Source organism: Ursus arctos, unplaced genomic scaffold (genome assembly GCF_023065955.2).
Source record: "Ursus arctos isolate Adak ecotype North America unplaced genomic scaffold, UrsArc2.0 scaffold_10, whole genome shotgun sequence".
NCBI lineage: Eukaryota > Metazoa > Chordata > Mammalia > Carnivora > Ursidae > Ursus > Ursus arctos.
Window position 1 is genome coordinate 43,601,870 of NW_026622764.1, and position 15,231 is coordinate 43,617,100.

The 15,231-nt window shown below is 37.9% G+C and overlaps 1 protein-coding gene across 3 annotated transcripts in view; it reads left to right on the plus strand.

Annotated features, from left to right (window-relative positions):
- Nucleotides 1-15,231, plus strand: part of DIAPH3 (diaphanous related formin 3) — a 474,831-nt gene that overhangs the window by 253,548 nt on the left and 206,052 nt on the right. For all 3 annotated transcript variants that reach the window (XR_008957915.1, XR_008957918.1, XM_057308188.1), the window contains one exon: nucleotides 5,739-5,978. Coding sequence is in view for 1 of the 3 variants with exons in the window: in XM_057308188.1 (XP_057164171.1) it covers nucleotides 5,739-5,978 (240 nt within the window). In the remaining 2 variants the exon portion in view is untranslated. The remainder of the gene's footprint in view (nucleotides 1-5,738; nucleotides 5,979-15,231) is intronic.

Here is a 15,231-nt window from a genome sequence, read left to right on the forward strand (position 1 = left end):
AAACGAAGTTATTGTAGAAATCAAAACATTGGTTTCCTGTGGTAGGGTGGGGGTTGTCTGGAAGCACACATGAGTGAATTTAAGACACCAGAATGGTTCTGGGTTTTATGCCAGCTTTTTAATTCAGCAGATATGAAGCTTCTGTGTTAAGAGTATTTGCTAAGACTGCCAAATTAAATAAGAAGTCTCTCGCTCTCTAGCTTTCCCACTTACAGATCCTGAGCATCGACAGAACTCATTTGGACCTCCTGTGAAATCCTTAGTGGTCCAGAATTGATAAGTACTTGTAAGCAAAGATAAAGCAATATCTGATGGCTATAACCAATTTTCTATTTCTTGACTAGCTTAAGGAATATACATTTTATCCTTTTAATAATTTTTGTATAATTCTTGGCTTTGCTCCTATGAAAAAATATTAAAAAAACATACCATATGTACATTGCTGTTGTGTAGTTTTTAAAAAATAATTTTAGCTTCAGAGCTTTAATATCTTAAGGGCACATTTATTAAAAAAAATTTTTTTTTTTGTATTCTGAGCACTACCCAGGCATAAGGTGCTTAAATAGCTATGTTTTTATGCATTTCTTTCTTCTTCTTCTTTTTTTTTTTTTTTTCCTGAAGATTTTATTTGAGAGCGCGAGTGAGCAGGGCAAGGCACAGAGGGAGAGAATCTCAACCAGACTCCCTGCTGAATGTGGAGCCCGACATGGGGCTCTATCTCAAGACCCTCAGATCGCAGCCTAAGCCGTAATCAAGAGGGATGCTCAACCAACTGAGCCACCCGCTCGCCCCTTTCTATGTGTTTCTTGACATGAAATGAACTTTTCTTTTTTCCTGCATATTCTGGAAGTCTTGAAAATAGTGGCCAACTAATAGTAAAAAGCAGATTTTTTAAATGTAGTTTAGCTTAAGAAATCAAGTTAAAAACTTTTTTTCTGAGTGTCTTAATTCCGTTATTAGATTCACATTGCTTTCTTAGATGTCGCTTTCCTCCCTCAACCCTTCGTCATTTTCTCTAGTCTTGTCTTGGACAACGAAGCATTTGTTTTTTCCCGTTCTCCTTGCTTATTGCGCCTCTCCCACAGAGAACGGAAGAATTAGCTAATGAGGAAGTATGAGCAGAAAGTGCAGTGTGAGGGGACAACAAACACGAATCTGGAAAGTACTAAAAGTTCAGCACAACAGGAGGTGGTTGGGAAAGGAGAGGAGTCTGAAGTAGTAGCAGGCAGTGCTCACAGCAGGGTCATCTCCGTAGTGTTTTGTCTAAGAACTACTGTGGCGCAATTAAAGTCCATTCGTACTCCTGGAAAAGCGTAGGAGTAGTTTGAGTATCAGATGGTTTTTAAGTTGTCATTATTAATTTCCACACTGTGATGCTCTGAGTGGCACGAACACGTGATTGGCAGCAAGTTAGCTTGAGGGCCTTGTCCTGCTGGCATGTGACCTTGAAGGAGTCCTTGAACCTTTGTGAAATCCTATTCTGTTATTCCTGATACATGTACAAAGTATATGAAGTAAAGGTTTAGAGTGGCCGGTCCTTTAAGACTGAAATGAGTGGCCTTTCAATCAGTCGGTTACTTGTAGTGTTAGCCAAATGAATGGTTAAAATAGTTTTAAAAACAACCTCAGGGAAGAATAACAAAGATACGGAGCATGTCCTGAAATTTCTTTTGAGGGGACCCTACACAAGTCTGCAGGCAAGAAGGTGGGGGGAACCCAACAAGTTTTGTTTTGTTTTTTAAGATTTTATTTATTTGACAGCACAAGTAGACAGAGCGGCAGGCAGAGGGAGAGGGAGAATCAGGCTCCCCACTGAGCAGGGAGCCCGATGCTGGGCCCCATCTCAGGACCCTGGGATCCTGACCTGAGCCGAAAGCAGACGCTTAACCGACTGAGCCACCCAGGCGCCCCAGCAAGTTTTGAATAAGCCGGTTTCTGAATATCTCTTATCTATAAAAACCAGATATGGTATTAGACGTAGTTGGTGTAAAAATGTCTATTTTTTTCCTAATAAAAGAATGGATAGCATTACAATTACATGTGAAAAACATAATGAGATGATGGAAGGTGCCATCTTCCTGGGGACTACTTCTACTTTTTAGCCTTTAAGACAGATGGAAGGACTCGAGTGATCCAAGGGGGGCAGTCATGACTTAGGTGACTCACACAGCGCTGAGCGGGTACCTGTTGGTTCATTATTCTCTAAAGGCCTTTCATTTCGTCTCTTCAACAACACTCATGCTGCCAACAAACGCAAGTGTGACTAAAGATTACCCTTGGCATTCTGGGTATTGCTTGTGGTTGGATTTTCACCAGTCACTGTTTTAAAGGTATTCTCATTGCGGCATGGACCATCTATGCTCATGGGGCGGGGAGATTACAGGAACCCTGCCTCCTGCTTTCAAACAACAGGGAAATCAAAGCATTTTCACGTTCTTTTCTATGCCTTTACGTTGATCTTCAGATTACAATTCATTATTGTCAGAGTTTGGTGATGCGAGTTTATATTGCTAAGATTCCGTAACAATAAATTGAAAGGATACCTCTGTGAAAGTGGAATTCTGATTTCTTCTAGCATTCTCATTATTAGCTATCTTATAGTTAAACTTTTATACCTCTTTCTTCTCCTCCTCCTCCTCCTGTAGTGACTTTCTGTTACCACTGAGGATTATCTGAGCACTGTAGTGCTCCATTTCTGCATCCAGCCTCGCCTGTGGCAGACAAATGAGAGGCTCCTTAGCAAGCAAGCAGAATGCAAATCCTGTGTTGACTGGTCATGTGACGTGACAAACATGCTTCAGGAATTTAAACAAAGAATTCTCTTCTAATTTTTTTTTTTAAAGATGTTTTTTTATGTGACAGCGAGAGAGGGAACACAGCAGGGGAGAGGGAGAGGAAGAAGCAGGCTCCCAGCGGAGAAGCCCAATGTGGGACTCGATCCCAGAACGCCAAATCACGCCCTGAGCCGAAGGCAGACGCTTAACGACTGTACTACCCAGGCGCCCCTCTCTTCTAATTTTTAACACTTTTTTTCTTTGATCCTATGTGATGAAAGACTTTGATTTGACTAATGACAAAAAGAACCCTGTGATTATCATAGATCCTAAGATCTGGATCTTAGAATGTTATCATTCTTTACGGGTTTGGGTTTTTTGTTTTTTTGTTTTGTTTTGTTTTGTTTTTTGATCACAGGGCCAGCCATGTGTCCTGGAGAATCAGAGTAGGCTATTCGATCGTGGCCTCAAGACCTTAATGAGCTCCAGGTATCTCTTGGGTTCTTTTCCAGCTCAGTGGTTTTGTTCTCTAAAATAAATTTCATATTTGTCAAAATATTTTTTTGAAATTTGGAAGGAAAAACAATATACAGAGGACGTCTAATTTTAAAAGATGTTGCTCCAAGATGTGTTTTTTAGGGTTCCTTGCCTGACTTTGCTTTGTCAGGCTTTCTCATGAACTCATAGGATTTTGTTCTGCATTACATCATACACTTACTCTGTCTTTTCAAGGTACCTGTCCCCAGTGCCAGGTAGACTCATTACTCACAGAAATCTAGGTTATATTTTTCTAGGAAAATTAATTACTTTATACTGGCTACATATGGTTAGCTTGTCAGCAGGAAAGCTTTAACATATTCTGGGGCAGTTTAATATAAGCATTTAAGCGAGTTTTTTCTCTTTGTGCATAAAGTAGTACTTTAATATAGGTTCAAAGTAATAATATTTTGTAATACTCATTTTCCTGGGGTACTTTTCTTGTTTACTGCAAAGTAGCAAAGTATCGTGAATGAGGGGACAGGTGAAAAACCTGCCGTGGGTGCATCATGCACTTTTTGAAGGCCCATAACTGTGTGTACTCAGGTGATTACTCCTTTGTCTTACTATTCTAAAGGCTCTAGTAAATGTAATAGAGCATTATACAGAATTGGCCCAATATAGTATGAACACCATTTGCAACGATTAAGGATAAAAATGTAGCGAATTTAACCCATTTGGGAACATTTAAGACACATGAAATGTCTTTAGGAGAAGTGATCTCTGCTTAACTCTACTTCGTGTGCTGGACTTAGAGGTCCAAACAGAAGGATTCGTGCCCACTCAGAGTTGGTATTCTGATAGGGCCTCATTTTATCTAACATTTTATATTTATTCTATGGAACCGTTATTAGTTTTTGCTTTGTTTTTAAGCCTTATTTGAGCGTACAGTCTCTACTTTCTTGTAGGAGGAAAAAAAAGTTTCCTTTAGACAGGCAAACTTGAAGACATTCCTTGAGCTCTGGGAATTTTAAGATCTCTCTTAAAGCTCTTTGTAGGGGGAGTCATTAACTACATTAGTCGAACTCTTAGAATCTTGCCTGTATGCACTTAAATGCTTAATCTGTCAGGTGGCTAGGGAGAACACTAAATGTGATTTAGCTATATTATTTACTAAGCAACTTTTCAGGCACTGTATGGGTTCAGTCCATCCGACGATGTTCTCTCGGAGGTATCTCCGGAGAGCTAACCCCTTATTAATGCTCAGCTGTGGTTAGACGGGGATGCTGGGCTGTGCTGTGACAGCCAAGCGCTGTCTGTAATAGCCTTTTGAATCTAATAAAGTCAGGCTTTTGTCTGGCCTATTTAATTTTAAGTAACAGTCATTATATTATGAGCAGATAGGCTTGTGCCTCCTGAACAGAAATCGTATAAGTTTTGTGTGACGTTGTCCTTTTCTTTTTCCTTTAGGGTTTGTGACCAACAGAACTATTCCCTATTTTAACCCTCTGGTGTTGTCACTATTTTTTTCTTTCCTGACCTTGCCTCACACTGCTTTTGGTATTTATAATAGTTGTTGAAATTCAACAGTTTTACTGTTATTGCCTCACCAAGGTGTTTTAAGTCTCAAATCCCTAGTATATTTAGCCAAGGAATTCATAGCTTAAATGCCCTTTGTCTCCAGCCTTCAGTTAAATGGCGCTTCTCCTCCCTTGGGATAGAACGCACGGGAGTAAGCTCAAGGCAAGAACTTGCTGACCCTCTAGCCTTTTTGTCCTTTTTAAAGTCTTCAACCCCTCCACATTCGCAACAAGGGAACCCAGAGTCCCGAACAAGGTTCACTTGGCATGGGATGGACCCGTGGCTCTGTGTGGCTTTTGTCTCTGGCTACGCCCACGTTCCTGAACACCGACCCTGCTAATTTAGTGTGCGTCAGAAGTCATTCTACTTGGCTGTGTTTCTCAAGAAAGTCAATTTAGTACAAATTGGGACCTATTTACTTTCCCTCCATCTAACACATACTGTTAGTCAGCAGGGCTTCTGAGGACAGCGGTTGCTATTTGAAGAAAACAAACCCTCTTTGGATCTTTCTGAATGTTTAAACATGACCCCACATTTTCTATATCGAACAAAAATTAATGGTAGAAATGCTTTGTAATTTGTTGCCTCTGTACTGTGTTGCCTTTTTAAAAATTTGGTTTCTGTTAAGAAATTATATGTACTTGATTACTTGACCATTGTCATTGATTGAATTAAAGCCTTCTTTTCATTGAGCATCTAAATTGTTAATTTTTTTCTTTGAGGAATGACTCTTGATTGCTCAGAAAAACAAGCAGGGCTCTTCTGTCTCCCTGCTATCAGTTTGAAGGGACATATTGCTTCCTCGGCACTGTCATACCAATAAATCATCCCAGATTACTTGCAGTCGTACAGTACTGAAGTATACCATGCATTTTAAAGGAAATCTGCTATTTTCTTTTCAATCAGATGAGCAATGTGAAGAGACTACGGCCACGGCTCAGTGCTATTCTCTTTAAGCTTCAGTTTGAAGAGCAGGTGAACAACATCAGACCTGACATCATGGCTGTCAGCACTGCCTGCGAGGAGATGAAGAAGAGCAAAAGCTTCAGCAAGTTGCTGGAACTTGTATTGCTAATGGGAAACTACATGAATGCTGGCTCCCGGAATGCTCAAACCTTCGGATTTAACCTTAGCTCTCTCTGTAAAGTGAGTTTGTTTTTTAAAAACACATACTTGCCTGAACACTTACTCTGAAATGTCAGCCCTGATTACATTATTTAAATATTTTTATTTTGATGTGCTCATTATCAAGAATTTGAACAAAACCATGAACCCAAACCCAGAGTGAACTGAGCTAATTTACTCAACCTCAGAGCTAAATCCAAATATTAATTTTCTCTGATCTGCAAATCCAACGGAAGGATTTTGTTTAATAACAGAATTATGTCGTAAACCTATGCTTTCCCAAACTAATGAAATGGAACATCGAAATATTATTTAAATCTCATCTTCAATTCAGGTAGCTGCAAATGATGGTATAGACGTATTGAGAATTGCTTAGGATTGCCACTACATTTTTTACCTTTAGTATTTAAATATTTCTTTGCTTTTTTTTTTTTTTTTTTTTTTTGCAAGCTGAGAGGAAGGGAGAAAAGAATGAGACTGCTTCATATAAAGGGAAAATCATTTTAGGAATAAACATGCCTCGGATGTCATTGATGATTTTGAAATGTTTCTATCTAAATATAATTTTAAAGGATGTGAGAATTAAGTAAGTTTAGAGATTAGGTTTTTTTATCCTGGGTTCTTCCACAGGTTAAATGTCCTTATGGCAAATATATTCACTGTTTTATGTAACAGAGCTCTTTCCTCAGAAGCGGGCCGTAGTAATAGTGCTTTATTGATCTGCTTACAACAAATTCTTCTCCGTTACACATCACAAGAAAAGCTTTCTTTTGTTCTTGTCCTGCTAACATCTATACTACCTGAGTAAGGAATTTGATGACTGGTTTTCCCTGCTGTCCAGGAGTTCACTTCACGCAACTTTGCTTGCATAAGAGACCTACATTAGTATGCACCTGTTTCCAAACTGAAATCCGAAGAGGATTTCCGCTTTTACAAAATGGTGATTGCTTCTCTGCTTTATGCCATTTGGCTTATGAAAGGTTTCATGGGAACGCTCTACTTTCGGGTAGTGGGGGAGACCTGTGATGCTGTTGCCACTTAGGGAAGGTGAGAAGCAAGTCCAGTTTTAGCTTTGGGTTTGCTTGAATGGTTGATCTTGCAGTGCTTTCATGACTTTCCTTATACAATTTTCCTAACCTAAGCCTCCTGTTGGTATCAACAGCTTGTGAGCTTGCTTTACTCCATCTCCATCTTTTTATTTTCCTCTCATTTTCTGAGCCTGATATATTCAGTTAAGATTCCTAGCATGGGCGCTGCAATTCGCAAATATGTGTTGAAGACTGCACATGTGTAGAGTGCTTATTTATTCCTGCGCCAAATGCTTGACCTGATCATCTCATCGAACGGATGTAATTATTTATGTGGCGTACACGGAACCCCAGTTTTTCACATGTAAACCATTATGATTAAAATTTTTAATAGAGCTATATCCACGAAGTTATGACAACAGAGCTGAGAGAGAGAGGGAGAGAGAGAGTGAGTGAGGCTAGCTCGGTTAAGGGAGGACAGCTAAGCATTCAGACAGGAATAGGAATTTGAGCTGGATCTGGAAGTATGAGTGGATGTTCCCGAGAGGGAAAGGCATTCTAGGTGATAGCCATCAGTTGGCATGAAGGGTCTGATATGTGAGTACACCAAGTGATCAGAAGCCTAGGCAGGAGAGGTGTGGAGAAAATGGAAATGAAACAGTAAATTGGTCTAGATTGAAAAGCATCTCCAGTGTTATGCCTGATGGTGAAGATTTATGGAGACATGTTAGTTCTTTAATTCAAGTGATATTCTCAGAGATGTCCCATAGCAATATAATTCTAACAGCAGTATGGAAGGAAGTTGAGCTGAACTGTCCAGTCCTGGTACCATGAGCCACGTGGGGCTGTTTACATGTAAATTAATTAAAATTTAAATAAAATTAGGAAATACCTCAGTCACTTTTGCCACGTTTCAAGTGAACAAGTGTCCATAGGTGTTGGCAGCATAAATATAGCGTATTTCCATCACCATAGACTATTCTCCTGGACAGCACTGGCCTAGAGGGTTATAGTTGGGAGAGACTCGGTGACTGGATGATGTGTAGCAAGTGACCGAAGAACTCAAGCTGAGGAGATAGATGGGGAAGATGATGGAAGCTGCCTTCATTATTAGCAAATGTTATGAAACAATGTGTGTCTATTATGAAACAGTGACTGTATGTTGAGACAATGGAAGTGCAAGCTTCGGTAGCGGCAAAAGGGTTTGGGGTAGGATGGGAGGGGGGCAAAGTGTCATATACACATTTAAGGAGCATCTAGGGAACTGTGAGAATGTGGTGAAAATGAAGTTGGAGGTGGAATGCCAAGGAGGCAAGCACAACTGCCAGATTTCAGGCTTTTCTTGAGCAGGGAACCAAAGGAAGACAAAGAAGATGAAGAGCAAGGTCAGGGAGAAGTTTGCATGTGCAAATCAACTGGAGTTTGTTTCTTGGTGTTAAGTGTCTATTCCTCTTGAGAGCTTGCATCTCAGAACTCCAGTGGACTCACAAAGAGTTGACCATATGCCCTCCCTCATGCTTTCCTTACAGAGAAGCTGTTGACAAGAGATGAGGTCTGATCGATGAGGTAGAGTAGCCTAATACAGTGCCTGGTGCATAGTAAATAATAAATAGCTGTAGAGTGAATGACAATACAATAGACAAAATGGACACAAAGTTGTGCCTCTTAGTTATGTAGTTGAAAGTACACAAGCTCTCATACTGATATGCAGTGGCTGATGCATAGTAATTTACAAGTGCAATGCATGTTGCTATTATTTTACTGTAGTTAATCTGTCTCCAGATAAGAGTCAACTGTATTTTCAGGTAATGATACTAGATATTTTGATCATCCCTATTAGAAGCCTTCTGTTGTGCAAGGAACAAAATAAATACTACAACTTTATATTTTTTATTAGCCTACATGTCAAGTTGAAAGCATATATTGAACAAGATGATATCTCATCATGTTTCTTATCAGAAGTAGCAGCTTGATCTTTGACAATTGTGATTGAATTTTCACACTGAGTATAAAGCATTTGGTTTGATGATAAGCCCCCATAAAAGGAATTCCATATTTATTTGACAGTAGAAAGACAGGGTAATATTTTAATCTGTTAAAACATGCTGTGTAATTATATGACATCTAATATTCTATATTCAAAATCTTTACTTTTAAATACGCTTTACAAATTTAGCTCTAGTATGAAGTGTATGAAAATTCATATTGTTAACTTTGTATCGTTTAGAAATAATTACATGAATCATGAAATCTATATATAGTATAGTTTAATTTGGGGGGCTATAGTACATCTTTGTATACATTTATAATTGAGATAGCTAAGTACAGTAACTCTCTGAGTTCAGAAAGAAAGATTTGTGAGCACTTTCTTAACCTGAAGATTTGATGTGGCCTATGATAAATAAACATAAAAGTAAAATATGAGAAATAAGATAAACAAAAGTGAGAATCTATGAAGGTATAGGTGTTTAGGTTTGAGACTCAGTGAAGGGCAAACATGGTAATGAAATTTTACATGAGCTAAAGATGAGGTTTCTCTCATTAGCTAAAGCTGAACTTCACAAGAAAATTTTCATGTGTATTGTTATAAAAGAAAAATATGATGTTGAGCCGTGTTCTTTAAAACAGTAAATGAAAGAGTCATTTTCATTAAGGTCTTTCTTTTAGAATCTCTTTCCCTCCCCTCCCCCTTTCCTTTCCCTACAAGTGTGGACCAGAGCCTCTTAGTGTCTGACACTCCAAGAGAACCCTCATGGTAAGATACAAATGCACTTTTCAGTTACATAAAGTTATTCCTAGTTTAAGTAAAATGATATAAGTACCTTGCTTTCTGATGACTCATCTATTTAGAAGGCTAAACCTTAGAATATATAAAAGAATGGATGGACTTCTTGTCATTCAGAAGTCCTCCAAAGAGGTAAGAGTTGGATAATATGCAATGAGATTATATTCTTTTTTCAGGACTTGCTATTGATTAAATGCATATCCATATCCTTAGAAATTCAGTCAGTAAATGGTAGGTGATCACCTAACCATAATGCCCACCTAGAAAAAATTCATATGTGCTTAGTGTTGAAGTTAATTTTCTTAGAGAACCTGTTGGTAGGGCACAGATCTTTTTTTTTCTTCAGGTAGATCTGTATTCTAGCAAAAGAGTGAGTTGACACAGTCATCAAAGTTTAACACCATAAAAGTATATGAGAGAGCTTTAACTTGTAAATTTAAAAAGCAGATGTTATCAATCCATACACCATGGCTATAACATCTGTTTAATATTTCCTAATGTCTAATGATAGGTAATTTCGGAGTAACAAATTATCCCGATTTATACAACTGGATGATGTAGCTATAAAATGTAGCTCTTTGTTCTGAGTAATCAAATAAACTATATCAGGATAGTAGATATGAATTTTGGAAGAGTTTACAAATTATAGTAACTTTTGTCAGTGTTTATGCTACTTTGAGGAAAACTGCAGAAACAAGTAATTATTGATTCCATCATAAATGTATCAGTATTAATCACTTTGTAGGAAATTTTTCTATTCTCTGTGGCAGTAGACCATGCAGTGAGTTCATCTCAAAGATGAAGTCATCAAAGGATACCTAGTAATGGGAGCGTGGAGGGGTTAGAAGTTAGGTATTAAAAGGGTAGGCAGTGGGAAGCAAGATTTGTTTTTGTCTCCTCTCTTGATTTTGATTTTTTGTCCATTTAAAAGATTTTTTTTTGTCCGTTCATTGAAGTGCATGAAATTTTTTATCTGATCTCCTATATATTCTTTTTACAAGCACAGGCTAACCAAAAGTAGAATAAAGCTGACCAAAGCTGTGATGGAGAAGATTTTTATATTCTTTCTTTCTTTCTTTTTTAAAGATTTATTTATTTATTTTAGAGAGAGCGAGAGCGTGCGCTTGAGCGAATGGGGGGAGAAGCAGAGGGAGAGAGAATCCTGAAGCAGAGTCCCTGCTGGGTGCAGAGCCCAACTGGGGTTCTATCCCAGGACGCTGAGGTCATGACTTGAGCTGAAATCAAGAGCTGGCTGCTTTATTGACTGAGCCACCCAGGCACCCCTGGAGAAGATTTTTAAAGGAATAAAACCGAAGAACAAAACTGTTTAATTTCCTTTTTGTTTAATGCCCCCACCAACTCCAGTGGGTGATTTCGTGAAATTATGAACAGCTTTTCTTGTAGTACCTTGGAGTGCCCTCTAAGAAATACATGTCAGCTCCACATTAGATCAATTACTTCAGCATGTATGGATGCGGATCTTGATTAGTGGCTTTTTAAAGGTCCCCCAGGTAATGTTAATACACAAACTGAACTGAGAATCACTTTGTCTTCTGCCCTCCTTCTTTATCCCACAATGGAAAATTCCTGATTGGTGGTATGGAACCAGCCAGCAAACAAACATACAAAAGCAAAACCCAGGCAACACAAGAACAAAAACAAAAAAGAAACAACTCCATGTCTTCACGTAAGGATGAGTGTTGAAAATATTTCCAAAAAGTGCTGCTTTTTTTTCCCGTGCCAAGCTGAGCACTACTCTGAAAGTGAAGTGAAGGAGCGAGTGGAGTGTGAATCTCAGGCACACAGAGGAACTGACATAAGTTGATGGCCACTGTCCTGAGTTATCTGGCAGGGCTCTATCTTGTATGGGTGCAGTTTCAGCCATTATAAAAAGCAGGAGACAAATACCTCTGCCTGTCACCTGTTACAGCCACATCGGGTAATACTGTGAAGCTTCTTTTGTGAAATTTCGCTTCTCGTATATTACCTTTTCCTTCACTCTGTGGAGTTATTTTGAAGAAAGACCTCTGCCAAACAAATCCATTGTTCCATCTGCATTGTGTTTTAGAAGGATTTTAGGGAGGTTTTTATTCTTTATCGGATTGGCAAAATCACACCAGTGAATTCTGGCACCCTTTGAAAGTAAAGCAATTTTTGGCCAAAGACTTGCAGATAACAAATGCCATTCTTATTTCACATCCAGCCAATTAAGTCACTGAAATACTGACTTCCAAAGCAATGTGAAACATTTAGGATTCTTAACCCCTTTGATTCATTCATTACCACAATTAACCTATAGCATTTTCGAAAAAATATTTGATTGGTTTTGCTAAGTAATGTTTTTGATAAATTTTATTCACATTACCTTTTTTTAATTGCTATTAAGCATTGTAACTTGGAATTATTCTTTCACTAGAATTAGAGTGGCTTTGCTTGTAAACAGCAAATACACTGTTTGTGTGCCATCATCTCACCATTCTCACAAAAAGCATAGCTAATCTATCAAACTTCCTTTACCCCCAACATGCAGACTCAGCATTGTCCTTAATATTGTACTTACTGACGGCTACTATCCATTAGAGGTTGCACCCAAGATGAGTCTTACCAGCCATCCCTGTTTTAGTCCAGTCTCCTGTTTTTATATGTTTTAAAAATGAAAAAGCAAGAATTGAATAAGATGCTCCATTCCTGGAGGAACTTATTGTTTATCTCTTCTTTGTCAAGGGTCTGCATTGCTCTTATGTTTTTGGGATAGAGGCAAAACATGCAGCATTATTATCTTTATAGTTAGTGGCATTTGTGAACATTTGTTTTTATGTGGCAGAGACGGGGGAGTATGATGATAAAATGGGTGCATGCCAAAGGCAAAGACATTACAAGAAAGGAAAATTATTGGCCAATAGCTCTCATAAGCATAGATGCAGAAATTCTCAGCAAAATTTTATAAGCCAAAACCAATGATGTATAAAAAAATTACATACCACAACCAAGTGAGATTTATTACAGGTATGGGAGGCTGGTTAAACATTTGAAAATTACTTAATGGAATCCATTACATCCACAGGCTAAATAAGAAAAATCATTTGATCATATTAATATATGTTGAAAAGGCATCTGATAAAATTCAACATCCATTCATGCAAAAACTGAACTAGAAATATAGAGGGGGTTTTCCTCAAGTTGTTAGGGAATATCTACAAACACTACAGCTAGCATCATTCTTAATGGTAAGAAACTGAATGTTTTCCCTCTTCAATTGTGGAAAAGGAAAATCTGTCCCTGCTCACCATTCTTATTCAACACTGTATTGGGAGTCCTAGCTAATGCAGTAAGACAAGAAAATGAAATAAATGGTATTTAGATTGAGAAGGAATAAATAAAAATGTCTTTGTTCATAGGTGAAGTGATTGCTTCATAGAAAATCCCCCTGAATTGACCAAAAAGAAAAAAAGAAAAAGAAAACAAAACAAAACACTTCCTGAAACTAATAAGTGATTATAGCAAAGTTTCAGGTTATGGATTGACATAAAAAATAGTTAATCACTTTCCAAATACCAGTAATGAACAATTGGAACTTGAAAGTAAAAACAGTATCATTTATGTTAGTACACAAAAGAGTAATACTAATATATGAACAAGATTCTTATGAGAAAAACTATAGAACTTTGATGAAAGAAATCAAAAAAGATCTAATAAAGAAGTAGATATTCCATGTTAATGGAAAAGAATATTCAGTATTGTTAAGATGTTTCTTCTTCCCAACTTGATCTATAGATTCAATGCAATCCTAATCAAAATCCCAGTGAATTACTTTGTGAATATTGACAAGCTGATTCTAAAGGTTATATGGATATGTAAAAGACCCAGAATAGCCAACACAACACTGAAGAAGAACAGAATTGGAGGACTGATACTCCTGGACTTTAAGGCTTAAGAAGCTGCAGTAATCAAAACGTGGTATTGGTTAAAAAAGTAGATGAATGGAACAGAATAGAGAGCTCAGAAATAACTCCACAGAAATACAACCAAATCTTTAACAAAGAAGCAAAGGTAATTCAAGTGAGAAATAATAATCTTTTGAAGAAGTGGTTCTGGAACCAGTGCACATAGCATGGGGAAAAAAAATATATATACAGGCCTCAGTTCTTTCATAAAAATTAACTCAAAAGGGACAGAGGCCTAAATGTAAAATGCAAACTATACAACTTTTAGAAGGGAAGAGAAAATCTAGGTGACCTCAGGTTTGGCAGTGACTTTTTAGGTGAGATACCAAAAGCATGATCCTTGAAAGAAGAATATCGCTAAGTTGGATTTCATTAAAATTAAAAACTTCTGCTCTGCAAAAAACACTGTTAAGATAGAAGACAGACCACAGACTGGGAGAAAATCTTTGCAAAATACCTATCCAAAATATACAAATACCTATCCAAAATATACAAATAACTCTTGAAACTCAACAAGAAAACAAATGGCAAAAAGACCTGACCAGACACATCACCAAAGATTGACAAAAGGCAAATAGATGTATGAAGAGATAGCATCGTTTGCCATTAGAGAATTGCAAGCTAAAACAATGCGATAACACTTCACACCTATTAGAATGGCTAACATCTTAAACACTGGCCAAGACCGAATCCCGCACAGATGTAGTACAGTAGGAACTCTCGTACATTGCTGAAGGGAATGCAAAATGGTAGGCCTGCATTGGAAGACTGCTTGGCAGGTACCCAGTTAAACGTAGATTTTTTTTTTTTTTAAGTTTTATTTATTTATTTTAGAGAGCACGAGCAGGAGGGGCAGAGGGAGAGGGGGAGAGAATTTCAAACAGACTCCACACTGAGAGCAGAGCCTGATGCAGGGCTCAATCTCATGACCGTGTGATCACAACCTGAGCTGAAACAAAGAGTCGGACACTTAACTGACTTCGCTACCCAGGCGCTCCATGTTAAACATATATTTAACATAGGATTTAGTGATCACACTCTTACTCAAAGGAGTTGAAAACCTGCACAAAAATGTTTACAGCATCTTTATTTTTAATTGCCAAACTTTGGAAACAGCCAAGATGTTCTTCAGTAGGTGAATGAATAAACTGTGTTGCCTTCATACAATAGAATATTATTCAGTAATAAAAATAAATGATCTCCCAAGCCGAGAAAAGACGTGGAGGAAAACTTAAATGCCTATTAAGGGAAAGAAGCCAATTTGAAAAGACTACGTACTGGACGATTGCAACTATATGGCTTTTTGGAAGAGAGAAAATTATAGAGACAGTAAAAAGATCCATGCTTGCCAGGGGTTGTGTTGGGGAGGGAAGAAGAAAGAGATGAAGGTAGAGCACAGGGAATTTGGGGTGTGTGTGAAACTATTCTGTATGACAAGGTAATGGTAGATACGTGATATTATGCATTCTTCAAAACTCCTACAACTGTAGAAGGCAGAGTGAACCCTAATGTAAACA